This window comes from Spermophilus citellus, assembly GCF_964194105.1.
Source record: "Spermophilus citellus genome assembly, chromosome: 1".
NCBI lineage: Eukaryota > Metazoa > Chordata > Mammalia > Rodentia > Sciuridae > Spermophilus > Spermophilus citellus.
Window position 1 is genome coordinate 270884367 of NC_138182.1, and position 15345 is coordinate 270899711.

The following is a 15345-nucleotide window of genomic DNA, read 5'->3' on the forward strand; positions in this document are numbered from 1 at the left end:
TGGACTCAAGGTATTCCCAAATGCATTTATTCTTTTTCCTCTTCTTTCAAAGCTTTTCCTTCATTTATGCAGTTATCCTAGTCATAGATCTGGGTGTTCCTTGTCTCATACTCCATCCTCATCTCTGACATCTAATCAAACACTCAAACTTGTTGTTGACAGTCGTATAAATGACTCAAACTCATTCTTTATTTTTCATTCCTTCCAGACTTTTTTTTAAAATTTCTTTCTGATTTACACTAACACTACATCTCTCCTAGATAGCTACAATAATTTCTGACTTAGTTTACATAAGGCATCCAGAGGGATCTTTTATAAGTACAAATTTGATCTTGCCATTTCCCTACTGAAAACCCCTCAGTAGCTTTCCATTGCTTTTATGATGAAGCCTACAAATTTTAATATGGTGTAAATAATGACTGCCAAAGATGTCCATGTCCTAATCAATGGATTCTGTGAATATGTTACTTTAGATGGCAAAAGAGACTTTGAAGAGGTAATTAAGGGGAGAATATTTTGCTTTGGAGTGTGAGCCGACTCTAAGCACATGAACTCTTTTTTTTTTTTTTTTGGTGTGGGGGGGTACTAGGGATTGAACCCAGGGGCACCGAACCACTAAACCACATACCAAGCCTCCTTTTTGATGCTTTATTTTAAGACAGGGTCTCACGAAGTTGCTTAGAGCTTCACTAAGTTGCTGAGGATGGCTTTGAACTTGAGATCCTCTTGCCTCACCCTCCAGAACCTCTGGGGTTACAGGTGTGTGGCATCACGCCTGGTCTAATCACATAAAAAACTCCTAAAGAAGAGTAGGTAAGAGAGTTATTTTTATTTATTTATTTATCTTTTTTTTAGTTTTCTGCGGACACAACATCTTTGTTTGTATGTGGTGCTGAGGATCGAACCCCGGGCCAGGTGAGCGCGCTACCGCTTGAGCCAAATCCCCAGCCCGGTAAGAGAGTTATAAAGACAGAGGAGGCAAGAGGAATTGAAGTTATGAAAAGGGATTCCATCTGTTGTTGCTGGCCCTGACGATGGAAGAAGTGGGCAGCAAGTCAAGAAGTGCAGCTCGCTCTAGAATCTGGGAATAGCAAGGAAATTGATTCTTCCCAGAGTCTTCCTTAATGGATCCAGTTCTGCTGGCACATAGATTTTAGCCCAGTGAGACCCCTTTCAGATTTGAGACCTTCAAAACTGTAAAATACATTTGTGTTTTAAGCCACCAGGTTTGTGTTCATTTATTGCAATTGCAATGAGAACCAGTACACACGACCTGGAGAGCTCTATGCAGCCCATCCTCTTCCTAATTCTCCAACCTTACTTTTCCCCCTTAGTTTCCAAGCACACTGAACTTAAATTTTAACGATAAACCACTTTTCCTCATGTTTTCCAGTCTTTGTGATATTCCCTATTCACCATACTGATGTCATCTTAGACACATTTTTTTTTCCTGAGAACCTTTCTTAAACTTCTAGCCTACTCTAGCTTTCTATGTACATACTTTTATGGCATCTTGTTTCTCCCTATATCTTAAATGCCTTTGCAATGATATATTTCATGTAATTAATTTGTTCACTCATTAAGTTATTAAATACTTATTAATTGGCCATTATTGAGTAGACATGGTAAATATAATGTTATTCAAAACAACAACAAACAAACAAACAAACAAAAAGCAGGTTCTCCAAACTAAGTGAAATTTACATCCTAGGTAGAGATATTAGTACTTTGGGACTTTTATGTCTTCTTCAGCTTCATATGAAGAACTTGGAACATAGATAGTTATTTGGCAGTGGGTTTCTTTTTTTAAACAAATAAATAAATGAAAGAAGAAGAAAGAAGCTCTCTTGGCAAGTGGTCTTAAACAGAACTAGGTTTGTGTTTCTCTAGGGTGTGATCTCCTGGTGAACCACCCACATGGTTTGTGTGAGAAACTTGCTTATCTTTATGCTTTATGACTAGAGATACCATTTTTGTAAACTTGACCCTTGCTTACACCATTCAGAATATCAGGAGACCCAATCAGCTTTTATCTTCTAAAAGTACAGGTTCCAAATGTATTATGCAGGCTACCAAACCTCTAGAAGAACCAACTTTCCTGGAAGTCTGAGTATTATGTATTGCCTGAATATACACAGATGAGAAATTGTTTGCTAGAAAGTTTCCAGAAAATTTGTGAGGAGCTGATAGGCCTCATGAAGAAGCAATGGCAGATACACCTTTGTGCCTCATAGCAATGTTCTCAATACTGGTTGCATAGCCTAGTCCTCGGACATTAAAAATAAAGAAATTGTAAAACTGGGATAGCAATTCCATACCAATTCAATGAGGATCTCTGTGGAAGGAGTCTTGACAGCAGTGTTTTAAAAAAGCTACCCAGGTGATTCTCAGGCTCAGACAATGTTGAAAAATACTGCAATATCTGCAGGGAATGGCGGCACATGCCTATAATCCAGCAGCTCAGGAGGCTAAGTCAGGAGGATCAGGAGTTCAAAACCAACTTTAGCAATTTAGTGAGGCCCTGAGCAGCTTAGTGGAAGCCAAAAAAACAACTGGGGATGTGGTTAAGCACCCCTGAGTTCAATCCATAATACAAAAACCTTTTTTTTTGTTTTTTCTGCTGTATCTTTGAATACATGGTATTCAAAGGGGTGGGACTTAAGTAGATCAGGGTGTGCTCATGTCAACATTACCCAAACCTGAAACCACCATTGACTGACATGTCACTGTGCCAGGCTATCTCTGGTTTTGGGAATTACACCAGGCTTTGCTGTTAACATCACTGTGGATCTTTTCAACATCATCCTATTTTAATAGGATTATTGGTTCCTTTCTTTTTCGTGTTCATCACTTACTTAGACAGTCATGTTAGCATTTTGTCTCAGTATCTGAGACCCAAGGGCAATTACCTCCTTAGTTCCAGAAAACACACCTGGAAACCAATGTCCTGGTATCTTTATTTCTTACTTACCACAGAGACTAGTTTCACTGAGTGTTGGTTGAGAGGATATGGTAGAGACTGTAGATAATGCATGGAAGGTAAAACCCACTGCAAACATCCCAGAGTGAATTACAGTCCTTTATCGAGTAAAGCCAGTGATGGGAACCTCAAGGAGCCTGTTCATCTGCTCACCCATAAGTGACCAGACCCTGCTCCAGTGATCCTGGCATTGGCTGTAGACAGTTCTCTAACTCTTTTTGCACACCGATCCGCTTCCTTCTCAGCTTCCCCAAGGTCTCCTGTTCTCTTTTCAAAGTTTGATTCACACTTTGGGGCTAGAACAAAGCACTTGACATTTGCCTTTGATCTTTAGTGCCCTCTTGAACTGTGATTTGAGTTTCTTCTCTGACATACCCTATCCCCATAGGAAGATCCTCACAAATCCTTGCCCTGGGAGCAGTACTTACATCCCTCTAGGCTTTAGGACTATTTCACAACAATTTTTTTTGTTGTTGTTTTTCAAATACCAGAAAACCACAGACTGGGAAGCTTGAAAACGGAAATTCATTTTCCCCACAACTCTAGAGACAGGAAGTTTGAGGTCAAGGTATAGTGAGACAAGACGGGTAGCTTCTGAGATCCTTCCGTTGGCCCACAAATCATCATCTTCTCGCTGAGTCTTCATCATGGTCTTCCTGTCCGAATTTCCTCTTCTTGTAAGGACAACAGTCATATTTAGATTAGGGCTCACCCCTAATGACCTCACTTTAAATTCATTACATCTGTAAATATCTAATTCAAATGCAGTTATATTAGCAATCATTGGATCAGTGTATCAATTTTATGGGAACACAACTCATCCCACAAAACTTACAAAGGTTTATTATTTAACAGTACCTTAATTTGTCTGCTAGTTTAACTAAACAACTTTTCTAAGCTCATTTTTTCATTAAACCTTTACTTTTGATTGGTAAATTTAATAAATATCACTAATTCTATTTTATAGAAAAGGAGCTAAAAATGGAGAGTTGCACTTTTTATCTGTCCCAAGTTTGACAGTTACTGGATGAAGAATATGCATCTATATTACCAAAAGCTTTATACAGATTTAATGCGATTCCAATTAAAATCCCAATAACATTCCTCATGGAAATAGAAAAAGCTATTATGAAATTTAATTGGAAAAATAAGAGACCCAGAATAGCTAAAGCAATTCTTAGCCAGAAGAGTGAAGCAGGAGGCTTCATAATACCAGAACTTAAATAATACTACAGAGCTATAGTAACAAAAACAGCATGGTATTGGCATCAAAATAGACATGTAGACCAATGGTACAGAACAGAAGACACAGAGACAAACCCACACAAATACAGTTATGTTATACTAGACAAACGTGCCAAAAACACACATTGATGAGAAGACAGCTTCTGCAACAGACAGTGCTAGGAAAACTGGAAATCCATACGCAGCAAAATGAAGTTAAACCACTATCTCTCACCATGCACAAAACTCAACTCAAAGTGGATCAGGGACCTAGGAATTAGACCAGAGACCCTATGCTTAATAGGAGAAAACATAGGCCCAATTCTTCATCATGTTGGATTAGGTCCTGACTTCCTTAATAAAATCAAGAATTAATAAATTGGATTGATTCAAACTAAAAGTCTTATTCTCAGCAAAAGAAACAGTCAATAATGTGAAGAGAGAGCCCACAGAGTGAGAGAAAGTCTTTACTACATGCACATCAGATAGAGCACTAATTTACAGGATATATAAAGAATTCAAAAAACTTAACACCAAAAATAAATAAATAAATAAATAAATAACCCAATCAATAAATGGGCTAAGAAACTGAACATTCTCAGAAGAAGATATACAATCAATCAATAAATACATGAAACATGCTCAAATTCTCTAGTAATTAGAGAAATGCAAATCAAAACTACTCTAATATTTTATCTCACTCCAGTTAATTATCAAGAATATAAGCAATAATAAGTGTTGGCAAGGATGTGGAGAAAAAGGTACACTCATATATTGCTAATGGGACTGAAAATTGGTACAACCACTTTGGAAAGCAGTATTAGATTCCTTAGAAAACATGGAATGGAACCACCATTTGACCCAGCTATCCCACTCCTTCATTTATACTCAAAGAACTTAAGGTCAGCATGCTACAGGGACACAGCCACATCAATGTTTATAGCAGCTCAATTCACAGCAGCTAAACTGTGGGACCAACTTGATGCCCTTCAATAGATGAATGGATAAAGAGACTGTGGTATATATACACAATGGAATATTACTCAGCATTAAAAGAGAATAAAATTATGGCATTTGCATGTAAATGGATGGAGTTGGAGAATATCATGCTAAGCAAAATAAGCCAATCCCCGAAATCTAAAGGCTGAATGTTATCTCTGATAAGTGGATGATGAACCATATGGGGGGATGTGTGCATGGGAAGAATGGAGGATCTTTGATTGGGCAAACAGGAAGGAGAGTAGTGGAGGGTGCATTGCAGAGGAAAGATAGTAGAATGAGATGGAAATCATTATCCTAGGTACATGTTTGACTGCACATATGGTGTGATGCTATATTGTGTACAACCAGAGAAATAAAAAGTTGTGCTCCATTTGTGTACAATGAATCAAAATGTATTCTGCTCTCATATATACCTAATTAGAATAAATAAACAAATAAATTAAATTTTTAAAATCTGCATCTGTCCATTCCTTGCTCAGAATAATTTTGTCTTGTCCCTGCATTACCTTTTACCCCAACACAAATCCTCTCTGAAATAAACATTCATAGTTAGTTCAATAACTTCTGCATGTAAGACCCTCAGGATTTTTAGACGTTTTGAGATACAGTGAGTTAACAAGGATGCAATTTATTTTTCCAATATAGCAGCTCCAGGTAAAGCATATGAACTGGATAACCCGATTCTTGCCTGGATCTATCTTATACATAGAATGAAATGATGTCAAATGAGGCAAAAATAAACTGAAAATTGTGTTAGCACATGGCTGTCTAGCCTTCACTGTGCCAGGTGCTTAGATACCTGGAGGCACAAGAAAAACAGAACTCATCGAATTATTAGGAAGGAATAATAAATAGATCATGCAAAAATGCTGTTATTGAAGTACATATGCTGCATAAATATTAGGAGAGGATCTCAGTCATCTGGAATAGCCCCTTCTGTCTTTCACCCTGTGAGCCCAGCACCACCTCCTCAGCCCCTTTAACTCACTCAGCAGATAATCTTTTGTAGCTCAAGGACTGTGTATATCTAGCACTCACCACCTGCCTATCATGCAGCTGAGCTATTAGACTGAGAGAAGTGTTTGTCAAGCACTTTCTGGATTCTTAGATAAAATGTGTTTATCAAGTGCAATGTATCTCCAAGTGTTTCAAACTCAGCTTGAAAGACACTTCCTAGATCAAAGCAGTTCATATCACCACCACAGGAGGCCCAACTCTGGGCCAGAAATGCAGTAAAGGAAGGCTGTTGATGTAGGCCCAGCCCCATCCTTCTGCCAGGAAAGAAGTTTTCAGCTTTTGAAAAGCAAATATCAGGAGCAGCTAATAGGACACTGTGGTCAGGCCAGGCAGGAAACACCTACCATATGAAGGAATCTTTGTGTCAACATATAATGCAACGTGGCTTCCTGGAATGGAGAAACATTAGCTAACCAGGATTGCATTCTTAACCCATGATCTGCTGCCACAGAGCCTACATTCTGGTGCGTGAGATACAATAAGTGAATGTGCTAGAAAATATAATCTATACCACCAGTTAAGACATAAGCATTCTGAAGGAATGTAAGCAGGACAAGAAGGAAGAGAGTACCAAGGGGTAGGCATGGGTGTTTAAATAGAGCAGACAAAGAACACTCTTAGAGGAGGTGTGGGGCTTTAGATATAGTCCACAAGCTCTGTGACAATATTCCAATTTAAAGTAGGGTCTATGTGCCTGTGTCAGTCAGCTTTTTGTCACTGTGACTAAAACAGCTGATAGGAACAACTTAGAGGGGGGAAAGTTTATCTTGGCTTGTGGTTTTCATGGTTCAGTCCATGGTTGATCAACTACAGTGCTCTGGGCCCGACATGAGACATGAGGCAGAACATTATGGAGGAAGGGTAGATTAGAAGAAAACTGTTCAGTTCTTTACAGTCAGGGAAGAGAGAGAGAGAGAGAGAGAGAGAGAGAGAGAGAGAGAGAGAGAGAGAGAGAAAGGGGGAGGGTGAAGGAAAAGGGAGGGGGCAGGCCATGGACAAAATATAAACCCAGTGACCTACTCCTCCATTTACACCCTACTTATAGTTATCACCCAGTTAATCCATTCAAGTGGATTAAGGCACTGATTAGGTTACAATTCTCATAATCTAACGGTTTCACTTCTGAATATTCATGAGCTTTTGGGGGCCACTTCATAACCAAAACCATAAAAAGCATCCTTCTCTTGAAGCTGGCTGGGGCACTGTGCTGCCTCAGTGAATAAAACACAGGGAAAGTGGCATTGCATGACTTTCAAAGTTGGACGAGAAAAGGCCACACAAATTCTGCCCAACACATTTGCTCTGGGTAACTTTCATCGCTGTGTATGAGGTCACCTACTCTGTAGAGCAAAGTAGAGAGACAGAGAAAGAAGGGGGGGTGGGTGGTGACCTGAAGACTTAATTGTTCCAGGTCCTCACTATTTGAGTCTTTCCAGTGCAGGTAACAGACCAAAGACAGAAGAAGCCTTCAAGATGACCATTGCCTCAGCCACCGTCTGACTATAGCCACATTGGAAACCCAAGAGAATTGTTCAACAGAGCCAGGCAGCCCTCCGATTCCTGAAAAAGTGAAACAGTTTTTAGCCAGGCACAGTGGCACACACCTGCAATCCCAGCAACTCACATAGCTGAAGAAAGAGGATTGGAAGTTCAAGACCAGCCCTAGCAACTTAGCAAGACCTTGTCTCCTAATAAAAAATAAGAGCTGTAGACGTGGCTCAGTGGTAAGTGGCCACGGATTCAGTCCCCAGTATCCAATTAATTAATTAATTAATTGGGCCAGAGGTGTAGCTCAGTGACTGTGTGCCCCTGGGTTTAATCCTCAGTATCAGAAGGAAAAAAATAAAGAAATAAAAAGAAAATATTATTCTTTTAAGTTACTATTTTTCAATGGTTTATTACAAAGCAAAACAAAAACAAAAACATATTGACTGAACAAGAGGTGAAGTTTGATTAGGTACCTGGATGAATTCCGAGAGAAAGAGAGAAATCTATGTGAGGGTTTGGGCAAAGTGTTTCAAACTGAGGAAACAATAAGTACAAAGGACCTGAGGTAGCATGTTAGTATTGGAGCAGACAGTACAGATGCACCAGGAGAAGAAGGCAGGGTGCATTTCTACTTTAGAGGCCATAGAAGAGATTTGCTTTGATTCCAAGCTTTCTGGGAATCCTTAGAGAGCAGAAATAATGCTCAAATTTATGTCGCAGAGATTTCTCTTCCTGAATGGATAGACTATTGGAGAATGGGCCAGAATGGATGCAGGAAAGAAATTATAGTGATTTGGGCTATAGTAGTCAAAGTGGCTATAATTTGAAGTGGTTAGATTTGGGATATAGATAGATAGATATTATATATTCTATACATTATAACTGACACATAATAATTGTATATTTTCACATTTCTAGGGTACAAGGTAATAGATTTGGAATACATTTTAAATGTGGTACCAACAGAACTTGCTGTTAGATCACATGTGAAAATGGCACAGACAGAGTTAGGAAGAACTCCTAGAATTTTATCTGAGCAACTTGGTGAACTGTGGTGTAGTGGGTGAGAAGGAATTGAGAAATCAATATTAAATCTGGGAGGCTATTATGTTTTCAAGAATGTTGACTATGTTATTGGACATTGGACTCGGGGAAAAGATTGGCCCTGTAGGAGATGGAATATAAGCAGTACTTCACCACAGATGTGGGAATTGTTGGAATATGCGTGGAATTTCACGCCCTGAGACCTGATGTGAGAGTGTGGCTAGAGCAAGGCTTAGGACTGGGCCAACATTTAACAGGGTCGTTACAACATGTCTGTGTGCTGATAGGAATGATTCCATGTACAGGGAGAAGTGGAGGGCACAGGAGTGAAGGAACACAAGTAAAGAGCAAAGTCCTCCAAGGCCAGAGCAGATGGAGCTGGTACACGTGGGCTGCTTGCGTTTTGCAGGGCTCACCTCCCACAGCATCACGGAATTCACTCCAAGAACTTGGCTGGGTTTCAGGTGCCATTTACTTGTTCCTGTTCTTCACTAGATCGTAAGCCCAGTGAGTACAGGGACCCTTGGGAATGTTCTAAAGCAATACTGCAGCCATGGACTCAATGTCTGTCCCATGTTAGAAACTCAGTATTCGCAGTGGTAGACGGATTAATAAACAAGGGCCCTATTTGGCCAATGGTAGCCGGTAAATAAATCTCTGTGAACTTCTATTAAATATGGAAATAAAGCACCCAGGAGAATGCAAAATAAGAGGAGAATGGACATTTTGTATATATTCAGGTTTTTAGGTCCAATTTTTCTATCAATGGATGCTTGAGTATTTTTCTAGGTTGTTGAGATTAAGTAAACAAAAATAGAGTAGTTGCTAACATTTGAATATCTAGTTTGTGTCAAGAACTCTTCCCTTAAGCATTTACATGTGTTATCTATTTAATTCTTACCTTTGCCCCTTGAAATATCTATTATTGTTATTACACTTTAAAGACGAGGAACTGAGCCATGGGGGTGGGAAGGAATTTTTCTCAGGGTAGGCAGCAGCTCTTCAGGGGCAGAGTTGGGTTCAAAGCTGAGCATTTTCTCCTGAGAGCCCACTTTCCTCATTGTTTTCATGCATCCTAACTCCTAATCTGGTACTCCTGCTTATTTTAGAAGTAGAGAATAAACTAAAATTATGTGCAGAAGATTCAACTATACGAAAAACAAAACGCATGAAAATCAGAGGATGAATGAAAAACTGGGAAAATATTTTTAGTTGATATCAGAGACAAAACATTAATTTTAATGTAATTAGGAAATTCCTGAATAAAAGACAAGAGACTATTAAAAAAAAAGAGAGAGAATAAGGAGAGTACACGCACACACACACACACACACACACACACACAGCACACACACACAGCGCATGGCCTTTAAATGTATAAAATAAATTTCAATAACAAAGAGACAAATCAAAACTCTACCAAGATGCTACTTTTCACCTATGGGAAACATCAAGGAGTTGGCCCACAGCTCCTTTCAGCAAGGCTATGGGGGAAACACTTTCATATGCTGCTGGTAAGTGGAAAATAACACTAACTCCACAGGGTCATAGGAAAATTTTGGCCAGATCACAAAGGTGGTTACCTTTTGATCCAGTTAATATTATTTGGGGCAAATTAATACTATCTACTTATGAAATTATATATCAATGAGGATATTCCTTGCAGCATTGTTTCTGGTACAAAGACTGGAAACCACCTGAATGTCCGTCGGTAAGAGATGAGTTACTCCAACAGCTGTCCAGACAATGGAAAATCAGCCAGCTATGGGGAGAATGAGGAAGGCCCTTCACTCTGGTTTAGAAAGGTCTCTCATATCTATTGTGATGTGAGAAATGAGCAAAGTACAAGACGCTGTGTATAATATACTTCTAGCAAAGAGAGGGAGCAAACAAGGTAATATGAGACCCTATGATTTAATCTATATAAAGAGGTCGTAGAAGGATATCCAAAAAACGAATGCACATGTTTATCTAGAAGATAGGTGAGGTGGGAAGGGGCTTTGTAAGTACTTTATGTATGATAATGGAGATTTCATGAAAAGTTATGCACGGGGAAAGAAGACTTCACAATATATATCTTGTTGCTTTTTGATCTTTGAACAATGTGAATATTTTGGTATTTGCAAATTTAAAAGAAAGGGTCTCAATAGCTACATGCTTAGAGCTATTATTCTGCTCTTATAGTGGTTTTAAACATTCGCATTCTACCCCAAGAAGCGTAAGAGATGATGTCCCCCTGGGGACCTGTTCTCATGTGAACCCTCACTAGTAGCAGTAAGCTGGGGCATAAACAGGCGATTTCACGAAAATCCTTCCTAGGTAGATGGTCACAGTGATGAGTGGAATTGCATCCCCTCCAAAAGAGCCATGTGGGAGTCCTATGCCCCAGTACCTTAGGATGCAACTTGATTTGGGAATAGGGTCTTTACAGAAGTGATCAAGTTAAAATGAAAATACTAGAGTGGCCCCTAATCCCCTCTGACTGGGGTCCTTATACAAAGGGAGGTTTAGGGGTTGGGGTGTCATTCTGTGACAGCTCATGTTTGCCTAGCATGTGCAAAACCTGTGCTCCTCAGTAGTTCAAAGAAAAAGGAAATTTTATAAAGACCTACACAGAGGGGAGATGATGTAGAAATGGGCATGTGGTGACAGTGGCAGAGACAGGTGGGATGGAGCTGCTAACCAAGGAATGCCAGGGATGGCCAGATGCCACCAGAAAATAGGGAGGATCCCCCAGAGCCTCAAAAGCAACATGGCCCTGCCAACACCTTTATTTCCAACTTCTAGACTAAAGACTGTGAAACTTCAGTGTTGTTGAACTCATTTCATTTATAGTACTTGTCCCTAGGAAACACACTATCAACAGCTTATAGACGGGCGGATGGAGGCACAGAGAAGGCGATTCACTTGTTCAAACCTGCACAGTTGGTAAGTAATGGCACCTTGATCTGAATGGGAAATCTAGCTTGAAAGGCATGCTTCATTCTGATTGAATTTATTATTTCAGAAATCATTTGTAAATTTTGTACTTTGTAAATTTGTACTTTGGTAATGCAAATTATTCTTCTCATTTCATGACCGACGTCTCTGAACACTTTGTCTTGACCTCAACTTTTACAGAGTGTTCAGAGCAGGGCAACCCTGACAAGTTCTGGAAGCATGGTAGTGGGGACACTGTGGGCCAAACCAATGGGCAGAGCAGCTACCTGGAGCTTAGGACCAGCCAATGGGGCTTCCTGGTCCTGCTTGGGGACACTGAGTGCAACCAGGACCCAGGGGGTAAGAACTTCAAAGCAATTGAAGCCTTCCCCATAGTCTCTCATTTTTGATCTGTAGAAGCCATAATCCTGGAATGTGGGCTATTAAAAAAATTTTTTTTGTAACTTAAGAAAAAGGTCAACTTCAGTATAAGAGAGCTAAAGCAACTTTCAATAATTGCCTTTTCAAGTACACATTCCTTCTGCATCCAGATGTCCAGAAAATGAAAATATTTTCTGAATGAAACCATGTTGTTTAGATATAAGCAGAAGTGTTAGGATGGACAAAGTCAGCTGAGCACTTGACCCAGGGCCTGTGCAGGTCAGGGTAGCCCACTGTGAGCCCACTCCTGAAAGATTAAGTGCTGAGAACAGCCTACCTCAGCAAGTGGAGCCCAAGTTGAACGGCAGCCTCCTTTGTAGCTGGGAGGTGAGCCAAGATGTGCTTGAAATGGATATCAGAGTCCAAAGCAGAATTTGGTCAAACCAAGGGTCAAAAGACCAAAGGAGAATTGGGTGCAGGTCATGGTTGGTCTGGACAGAGGAACAGTGTTCAGGTTTCCCCTTAGCTGCACTGTTGATACTAGGAGTAGTTCAGTACTGTCTTCAGATCAATTCATACTGTATTGGATCACACAGGTTTGTGTCCTCCCCTAGGACTTATGGATAGAAAGAAGGATGCTTCATGTGACCCTAACCTCCTGCATTCCTAGGTGCTCTGTAGATATTCAGTAACCACTTACTGCCCAATTGATTTCTTTCCTGGATGGGCTTGTTATAGTGTTTTATTCTACTTTGTGTTGCTATAGCAAAATGCCTGATGCTGGGTAATGCATAAAGAACAGAAACTTAATTTGACTCCTGATTCTGGTGGCTGCAAGGTCCAAAAAGCATGATGCTAGCATCTGAGGAAGGTTTCTTGACTGTGTCATAACACAGTCAAAAACGCAAGGAGGAAATTTGCCATGAACAGAAGGGGTATGCAGGCAAATAAGGAAGTAAGAGGCTGAGGGGGGTCCAGACTTTTTCTTACAACCATCTCTCTCAGGAATGAATCCACTCCTACTTGACTTGACCCACTCCTTAGAGACAGCATTAATCCACTCATATGTGTGGTGCTCCTAAGACCTAATCACCTTGTACAAGACCCAATTTCTTAAGGGGTCTACCACTTTGACATACTGAGGACCAAGATTCCAGCACATGAACCTTTAGGAACACTCAAACCATATGCAAGTCCTAACACGTGGCTTTTGTAATCATGAGCCAAATCATAGAAAAAGGAGAAAGCGCATCTTTGCTGGAAGCAGGGTCAATGGATCTGTAGTGTACTTCAAAGGAGAAAACATGACCCTAAACCCCAGGACACAGCTTGGAGTACATTACAGATGTCAAGGAAGAGAAGTGAAATTATTCACTTTTGTCTAATGTGGTGGGAAAAGGATGATATAACCAAAAATTTTAAAATGTTAGACATTGAGATAAAAGGAGGGATGGATTAATTTCCTTAATTAAATTTTTTTTTCAGACATTAGGCATTGATAAGCTCAGGTTTACCATACACTATTGATAATCCACTTCATTTCACAATTCTAAGTATTTAAAAATAATCTTAGTTCTAACATTTCACTGCCTTCTTGGGAAGAAATTCCCAGACACAACAGCAGATTTCCACAGCAAACTTGCAAAGGTGTACCCTATGTCTTTTCTTAACCTTTCGTTAAATTCTGAGGATCTATATATCACTATTTGGCTGAACATTTCTGTCTACCTTGCTGTTAAAAGTAGACCTTGAATCACCAAATCCCACAGTGAAATCCAGAAACAAACAGACAGGCCATGACTCACCTGGAAGTGGGCAGTGAAGCAAGGAGACTTATTTCTAAAATGCTGATTGCAAAGATGAAGGGCTTGCTGGGGGACATGCTGCTCCTGCTAGGCAGCTCCCCCCCGGGAGATGATCCTTTACAGCAGGTTCTGTAAAGCATTTATTTGCAGAAGGCCAGAGGACAGGGAAGGATTATTGTTTGCATGTGTTCAGAGATTTTGTCAATTTTGACTGCCCGGGCACCGAAGTTCAACTAAAGTAGAGTCATTTTGTAATGTTTGGCTTGTTTTTCCATATTGACACGTATTTGGGGGTAATGAACCTAAATGTGAAAGTGTCTAAGATTAGCATTTGTGCTATGTAAAAATAAAATGAGATCAGGGGAAAAACAGCAGTTCTAACCTTGGTAGATTCTGGGAGGGAGGGAAGGTGAGGGAATGTGTATTTTATTGAAAATAAAGGCCTGTGGATGATTCTTATAGAGGCATAGTCTTGAAGTAAGTAAAAGAATGACATTCAATGGAAAGCAAGGTACAGAAATGATGTTGTAACTACTCCCACTCACAATCCAAAAATGAGATATGTGGGTTGTTTCCATGTGGGCAAGGTAAAGGGTAGAACACATTGACAAATGTCTTTCTTTCCAGGTGTAGTGCATCATTTTGAAGAAAAAGAAGTAAACTCTTCAATGCATTAACCATATCATTTAGAAGAATATGGCCTCCTTATCTCAGAATCACACATCAGTCAGATAAGCGTCTGAGATGGAAAATTTTGGCTCCCTGCCTTGAAAAGTAGTGTTTGTTTCATGTTGTCAAGTTCTCCAGGACTTACAGAAAGGGTGACATGTTTTGGAAGTCTCGGATAGGTGGTAATTCTCTGAAAACTATGCAAATCCTCTGAAAATCTTGGTTGCACAAGAGAATGACCTGGAATGCTTGGTAACATATTGATGTCTGCCTACACCCTGCCCAAGTCGATTGGGATTTTTTAAAAGCTTCTAATGTGTGGCCAGGGTTGAGATTGAGAATGACCAACTTGAGAAAAAAAGACATCAATGGAGTTTTATAGGTAATGTATCACTGACTTTTAGAAAGACCTCTTGACTTAGTTCTTAAGGGAACTTCTTAAGTGTCTCTTAATTACAAACTGTCAAATTTCAAACAGGAGTTCATGTAAAGGCAGAACGGGGTTAGGGGTGAGAGGATGACAGCTAGCTTTTCCAGGACTGCAGGAACTTTGACACTGAGAGTCCTACCTGGAGTACATGGTGTTTACTATTACCACCCTTTCTGGGCCCCTTTCTGTTTTATGCATAGAGCTTGAGGTCTCAAATAGGATTAATTTCACCCACTCCCAAGCTTGACATAAAGACAATTTATTTGGTTGGTGTGTAGGCTGTGCAGAATTGCCAAGTGATAAGGTGATTCCAGTAGGTGTAACAGCACTCTTCAATGAATGGGTCTATGTCCAGGGGATACTTCTTGTGAGTCTTAGCCAATGAT

At 39.9% G+C, this 15345-nt stretch overlaps 1 protein-coding gene across 1 annotated transcript in view; it reads right to left on the reverse strand.

Moving 5' to 3' along the window:
• C9 (complement C9) overlaps positions 1 to 14000 on the reverse strand; it is a gene marked incomplete at its 5' end in the record, with an annotated part of 49581 nt that extends 35581 nt beyond the window's left edge. Inside the window, one exon of the mRNA XM_081304583.1 lies at positions 13861 to 14000. Within this exon, the coding sequence (XP_081160709.1) occupies positions 13861 to 14000 (140 nt within the window). The remainder of the gene's footprint in view (positions 1 to 13860) is intronic.
• Positions 14001 to 15345: the final 1345 nt, after the last annotated feature.